At 39.6% G+C, this 7,949-nt stretch overlaps 1 protein-coding gene across 1 annotated transcript; it reads right to left on the bottom strand.

Annotated features, from left to right (window-relative positions):
* Nucleotides 1–3,632: 3,632 nt before the first annotated feature.
* Nucleotides 3,633–4,496, bottom strand: rnf182 (ring finger protein 182; the record flags this gene model as incomplete). Its single annotated transcript, XM_080468576.1, has 1 exon — nucleotides 3,633–4,496. One exon carries the CDS (start codon nucleotides 4,494–4,496, stop codon nucleotides 3,633–3,635), a length of 864 nt encoding a protein of 287 aa, XP_080324702.1.
* Between the last annotated feature and the right edge of the window lie 3,453 nt (nucleotides 4,497–7,949).

A 7,949-nucleotide genomic window follows, 5' to 3' on the forward strand; every position in this document is an offset into this window, starting at 1 on the left:
CCAACAATTTCACTTTTTGTGTGGAATTGAAGGGGAGACTTTAGACTTCAATGCACTGCACTATCAGTTTTCTTGTTTTTTAACTTTTAATTTTTGAACTCTGGACTTTGTTCGGGAGCAATGTGTTCAACAATGCAATTTTATTTCAATATGCAAGCTTTGACATCTTTCTTGACTTAATGAATAAATGGAATGCTTTATATTTTATCATCATTTATGTTCGTAGATTTCTGTGTTTATCAGTCACAATGTGATTCCAGTTTTGCTTCTGTATTTCTATATATGAACTGAGTCCAGACTTTCCATGTTTGATGGTTTGCAATGTAAATCTCAGTTGGATGCAGATTTGGTATTAAAGCCCTTTGCCTTTACAATGCTATGATCCTACTTTGTTACACAAAGACAAAATATCAACTGATATTTAAAAAATGATCAACTCTTTTTTTTGAGACAGGCTGTGTCATTTCATCAGATTTTCAAATGAATTGTCTGAACGCTCCAGCAGGATTTGGTTCAGGCCCATCCACTAACGCAGCAGTCTCAGCGGAAGTAACAGAGACTCTGACATGTAATGACCTAAAGTTCATTCAGAGTTTGGGAGACTCAACAGTGTGTGTTGTCATTACACCAGTGTTTTCTCAGCAGGGAAGGAAAGGGAAAGGCAGGCAGCCACAGCACCCTCTAGTGAGCACAACATTACCTAGAAAATTAAAGCAGCAAGCAGAGCTGAACGTATGGCGAACCTGTAGTGGTTCAAAGTTGAAGGAGTTTAAAGGTAAGTTGAAGGGTTTTCTCATCCACTTTCATGTTAAAAATTATTTTTTAAAAGTTAAAATATTTTAAAACGTTTAAACGTTATGACGAAATTTAAAGAGTTTAAGAAAAAAAAAGGCTAAGAAAATTTTTTATTTTATAAAATTTGAATTGTTTAAATTGATAAAAGTTTTGAAGAGGCATAGGCTGAAGAATTAAAAAACAAAACAAAAAAAAACAATTCCGCATCCATTTACACGAGAAAAATATTGTAGAAAAGTAAAACTATTTTAAAAAGCCTAAAAGAGAATAAAAAGTTTCGACATAGCAAAAAGCAACACATTTTGATAATTGAATGGTTCAAATTGGTTAGACTGCAGGAGCCAAAGCGAGTCAAAAAATGCAAATATTTGTCAGAATCAGCATTTACACAATCAAATCTCAATAATAGCCTGAGTAAAAATCACCCAATGTTAATGTTCTAGGGTTAAAAATAAATACTAACCTTGTCACTTCTGTGCCAGCAGGTGCTACATCTTTGTAGTTGTCACAATATCTAGGTTCAACAGTAATATTTAAAAACCTGCTGATCGGGAAGGTTTTGCATGAACTGAAACATAAATGTTACCTGCTGGATTCTTTGTAATATGTCAGCTATCTGAATGACATCCACCTCGGATGGTTCATTATTGTCCAGATTAAATCCTCTGATATTCTGATACATTTTTGTGTCTTGATGTGCTTCATATCTCTACCATTCTCAAGGATGATATCACAAAGTATGGGGCCATGGTATATATCAAAATATAATTCTTTAAATGTCCTCTTACCAATAGGTGGCGCTATGACTGTGAATGGACACAAGTATATGGATGTGTTCAGGGCAGCACTTTGATGACACGTGAAGTTTCGGGCAAATTGCAGCATGTAGAGCAGAGTTGCACATCACTTCCTGTTTCACGTTGAACCATCATTTTCATTGGAGCGCCATGGCCACACACTTTTTTGATTATCATTACCTTTTGATATGTTTTCATCAGGAAGGCCTTTTGTATATACTGTCCAGATTTCAGGCTTCTGAGGCTTCCCCCTTAGGAGGATTGTGTTTCACGCGTATCACACATTACGCAAAATGGCGGACTTCCTGTTGGTTTTAGCATTCAGTGTCAGTGACATTTTTTGTGCGGCTTGTGTGTGTGAATATTCACGGAGGCTTGAGCACGTATAGGCTGTCAAAAAATGCAGTAGTTTGTGAAGTAGATGAAGAAAGTATCATCATCATCATCATCATCTCTTGCATTCCAATAGGGTCTTGCCCAGCTTTGCTTAGCCTCAGACCCTAATTTAGCTCACCCTGTTTCTGCCATTGTATCTAATACAAATTTGTTTTAAGTTCATAGTTGTTTTATTTTTTTACATATGATTTTAAATTGATATTTACACTTCAGGTTTTTTAAAACATATATTTCTTCTTATGTTAGGCCAGTCCCAGAACAGAACCAGCACCTACTCCGTATTAGAAAGCCTAATCTCTTCATATAAATGACTTTACATTTACATATAATTGATTCCTTTTGAAAGAGAAGGTCAAACCTTCCTCGTATGTTCCCTTGGTTGGGCGAAGAACACTGTAGTGGTTAGTACTCTCACATACTAAATTGAGTTCAGGTCTGTCTGTGTGGAACTTACAAGTCCTCCCTGTGCGTCTTTGAGTTTGTGCCATGGAATCCCACCGTCCAGAAATATGTGTTTGAGGTTAATTGTTCACTCTGAAATTCCCTCGTTGGGGTGAATGGTAGCGGGTGTGACTGTCAGTCCTCTGATGGACTCAGGTGTACTCTATATATAAGATGGATGGTGTCTCGGGTTGCACTCTCACCTCACAGCATTGGTCGTGGGTTTGAGCCCGAAGGCCTTTCTGTGTGAATGGAGTTTGCATGTTCTCTCTGTGTGAGTGTGTCATTTTGTCTGGGTAGTTTGGTTTCCTCCCATGATTCAAAATCATGCCCTTCAACCTAACTGGTACATCTGTAGGTGTGAATTTGAGTGTGTGTGTCTGTCTCTCAGTATTCTTCATGTGATGGATTGAGCAACCTGTGCAGTGTATACTCTCCCTCTCTCCAGAGCACCACAACCCTAAACTGGATTATGACGTATAAAAGATGGATTGATAACTAAAAAAGTACCAAAAAAATCCTGTTTGCATTTTGGGATTGAACTTTGTAATCTATTCTCTTGTCTGTACAAAAATAAGAATAATCTATTATTACATAATCCCTGGATAATTTGAATTTCTGTGTCAATCCTTTATATTCTGCAAGATAACATACACATTTCCTTTTAACTGTATGAAGTTTTTTGCAGTTCGCTTTTGCTTGTGCAAATAAAACAATGAAAAAGAAAACTCACAGGAGATGTTTCTGTTGAAATGTGATGCATCTATGGCAGGAACACTATCAGAAAATGTTGACACTCACTCTTCATAACAAACCCACAGCTGACAATAATCATTTACTTTTGATATTTTTCTCAGATAGTTTTTCAGCAGAATAATTATACATCAAGCTCAGGTGATTCATCTAGAAGCAACATTTAATCATAATTCTATCTTCCACTTGCATTACATAGTAATTAGTTGGATATCAACCTTAAGGAATCCACATATGAACATGTATAATAGAAAAGCTCCAAACAAAGAGCTTCACTTCTAATCTAAATGATATTCCTGTGCTCTTCAGCAGAAAAGAAAAGGGTAATTTGAAAGTCATTCAAGGTACTTTTCACATGGTCGTTTCCACAGTAACACTCCCTTCAGACAATTCTGGAGATCCATTGTCGAGCATATTCAAAGCAAATTATTGCACATTCAATTGGTCCCATTATGATGGCACGCAGTCCCACAGCTCATGGCATACGCACTGGCAGAAACCATAGACCATGATCATGACCAGACTGGCAGGGACCAGGCTCACAAGCAGCACCCCAACAGTTGTCCTTTGCATGATGAGCAGGTACACCCCCATTGGCAACGAGCTGAAGTACAAGAGCCCCAACACCCACACCAAAATCCGGGCAGAGTTCTGGCACAGGAGGGCGGCACAGTTCCACACCGTCCACCTCTGAGCGATGGATGCCATCGAATCCAGACTAGATGAACGGTAGCTCCTGTTTGACGTGTGGGAGACATGTGGTTGGCGCTGGTGATGGAGGTCGTGGCTGGGTGCAGCTGCAGGAGGAGGCTCCATGATGGTGATGACCACAAAATTAGGGGAGCTACGGATAGTGGAGTAAGTGGTGGAGGAAGATGCCGAGGAGGCTGAGAGGGACATCACCGGTGAGTTACTGCTCATGAGTGAGCTCAGATGCCTGGGGCTGAGCACAAGCTCGGTTGTAGCGTCTTGGTGGAGCTGGAGGTTCTTCTGATTTCTGCTTTGGAGGGCCAGTGATGCTACCAGGTTACAGTCATCCGGCAGATTGCTCACAGCCTCTCCGGGCAGCGTGGTGACACAACGACAGAATGGGCACACCAAGGCGTTAGGAGGTGACTCACCCAGGTCCAGGATCTTAGTGAGGCATTTAGAACACAGACGGTGGCAACACTCCAGCACTTTCGGCCTTCGACTCGCCAGGTTATAGCTGCAATAGCAGATCTTACACTCCAGCTCTTCGGTGCCCTGTATGTCTATATGGCTACAACCATCACAACGGCTGCAGTCATCGGAGCATTGCAGCTCACGCTTCATCCTGTCCACAAACTTTATACCTCTAAGAGATCAACCAAAAAATCCCCCCAAAAAGTAAGTCCTGGTTTCCTGTAGATGTAGATGGCAACAAAGATCTGCTCTGCTGAGGGTCTAGAGATCATTGCGGCTGTCCAACTCTCTCTTTCCCAGTGCATGTGACTGTGTGTTTCTGTGTATGTATCCGTGCATGTGTGACAGAGAGAGCGAGACAGAGAGAGAGAGAGAGAGAGAGAGAGAGAGAGAGAGTGAGTGATTAAGGGAACCCCCTCGCACATTCTGGCCTCTGAGCTTGCCTGCCCCTTGGCAGTTGGGGTGACTGTGCTTCGTTTGGGGCATAAAAAAAAAAAAAAAAAAGAAACCTTTCATGTTTCGCACACGAAAAAAAAGGGGGGAGAAAGTGAGGGAGACACAGAAAAGTAGACCAACAGAGAAGAGTGAGGGAGCGAGAGATAACTGTTAACACAGCATACAGAGGCAACGACAACAAAGCAGAGCCTGTACAAACCAGAGCTGGAATTTTCGAGTCTGATCTTTTGTTGCTCAGTGAAATTCAGTCCAATTAGCAGCTGACATGCGCTCGTGCACACGCATGCACGCACACCCAACACACACACACACACACACACACACTGAGAGAGAGAAAGAGAGAGGAAGATTTAACAAGACAAAAATATGCTAAAAATATCGCTTAAAGGAAGGAAACATAACAAAAAAATAAAAGGTAAAAACAAACCAAAACCAGTTAGAATACTTTTTAAGCAATAAAGCGCCAGTTTCCCATCCTCACCAACAGAACACAAGACATTGCAAATTGACACTGTTTAACTGAAAGTCTCTGTATTGCTATAGATTAATAAGAACGTTGGACTCTGGGTCGACCCTTCAACAGTCTTTACAGAAAGAACTCTGAATCTTCATGGTCCATCTTCTCTTTGCGGGTCTTCTGCGTGATGGACTGTACTGCAGATCCAGAAGTAAAATTCTTTTTACTTTTTCTTGACTTTGGTTTAAAGACAGATAACCATGCACACAACAAAATAAAAAAAATAAATAAAAAACTGTTTTTGAAGCAAACAATTGATTCATTCTATTACTAATTTCGCTTTAAAAACTCATGGGTTCTACTAAGACATATCTAACACTAATGTAGTTTTTAAGCATAATTAACAGCTGAATCTGCAGCTCTGCTCAGCTTTCACTGACTCATGTAAGTAAGTGTCCGTCATTGTTAGCTCAATGTAAATTTTATTATCCAACATTTCTCTTCTTAAACCCAAAGTCAACATAAGTTTTTTTTTTTTTTAAATAACAGAAAATGGTATTTCTTAGCTCAGAATTTGAGTGAAGTAGTGGCCTGTTGATGCAGATTTGGTAGCAGTTGGTGAACTGGTGTGGTGTAAAGTTGTGATCCCAGAAATGAAAAGTAGAGCAAGTCATTGTTTGGGATCACGATATGGCAGCGAGCTGGAATATTGACGGTTCGGTCATAACGGCATAAGGGTGGCAGTGCAAAATGGGTCATCATCTCTTTGTAGTTCTGAGTTTCCCTTATTGCTCCCCATGTCGCGTTCTTTCTGTTTCCGTACTGTCATGTGTGACCAGGGGCGGCAATAATGGCAACTGCCCCCAAAAATGTGGGTTAGTAACTTACAACACAGATATTGATTTCCAAAATGAATGTAAACGAGGCTGAAATTGTTCAGCCATAGAAAAAAAATATCTGTCACCACTGACAGTCGTTTGAAAGTATGTTGTTGGTGTATCTTTTAGACATTCACTTCAAAACTGAAGAGGTTTTGTTCTACTGGGAATACGAAAGACAAACACATTAAAACATTTGCATCAATCGTAGGCCGATACTGTGATGATTGTCTGTCTATCTCGGGGAATATGAGTATAATATTCACATTCTGTTTTGCATTTGGTTGCCTTTATGAGGGCTGTGCAGAGTTGTTCAGTGGTTATCATTCCGGCTTGTAGTGAGGAGGTCTCCATTTTAAATCCAGGCTTGGGAGACTTCCTGTGGTTTTCCTGTGTGAGGGTTTACCCATGTACTCCAATTTCCTCCCACAGTCCAAAAACATGCACTTGCGATTTCACCTTGTGATTCTCTGTGGTGGCTATGGCTCAGTTTGTTAGAGCTCCCCACGGTCCATATGTTGGAATATCCCTCAGCTGGATATTGCACTCTAAATTGCTTCCATGGATGGATTGAGTGCTTGACATGGTGTGTGAATGTGACGAAGTGAAATCCAGTTACCATCCTTAATAGACTGTCTGTGTCCTTGTGTTTGCTTTGGCAACCTTTGCCCGCAGTCTGCTTTGAAGACAACCTTTTTTTTTTGCTTGTGCAAATATTAGCATTGCATGTCTAAATGCTTGCACTGACTCACTTTAACATGGAGCAACTTGATTCTGTCAATGACCATATGACCTATGCTTTGCACAGCATATTGCACTAACAATTACGACTCGTTGCTTGATGCTAACTTTGAACTTAGACCTTTTCATTATTTCTACCCTTCATGGCGAAGGTGACCATATTTGTTAACTTCCACATTTGTGAGAAATCTGAAAATGGATGACCGTTCTGTTTCACAGCTCTCATTATCACATGAATACAATTGTGTTTTGTCCCAATGAGGCAACACTTGATTATATGTGTTTTGCACATAATAGTAGTGCAAGTTACAATTTTTGTTGTTTTTGCCGTTTTGGTAAAACTGAATTCCTGAAAGGTTAAATTTCCAATTCTCCAAGTAGCTCTAATAGTGCCTAACAGGTTAAGACCAGACACACACACACACACACACACACACACACACACACACACACACACACACACACACACACACACACACACACACACACACACACACACACACACACACTTGGCTGACATCACTGAACAGCACAAGTGGCAGCAGAAGTGTGAAGTTGTTTCAGGTCAGACAGGAAGTGTGGGGAGTCTGTCTTTCACAATATAATTCCACCGGAGGGAACAACAAAGCTCATGCCTTGATACTCAAGTGATCATTAAACTGGCTGTTTTACTTTAAATATTAAAAAGGTTCGAGTGAACTGATTGCACTGTTGAGCATTAAGAAATAGAAAAGAAAATTGACTACATCCAAATCCATATTTACTTGATGAAATATATATATATACATTAGAATAAAGAAATTCTAATCATTTACCTTTTTGGTTATTATAAATTAATATGCATGGATTGTTTGATGTAGGGGTTGTCAATTTTAGTAAAGCAATACAACAATAAAGTCTATTTACTGTCCTTGTATTGTTCTATTTCATTAATGTGAATGTAATGAAACTATCAAATGTAAATGTTTTAAAATCTGAATTGCAAATAAAAAAACAAAACTTGAATGCTATATTCAACTTTGATTTTCTTCATTTCAGTGTTTTTCTTTAATTTTTGCTATATACTATACT

Source organism: Lipophrys pholis (genome assembly GCF_963383615.2).
Source record: "Lipophrys pholis genome assembly, chromosome: 1".
Lineage (NCBI taxonomy): Eukaryota > Metazoa > Chordata > Actinopteri > Blenniiformes > Blenniidae > Lipophrys > Lipophrys pholis.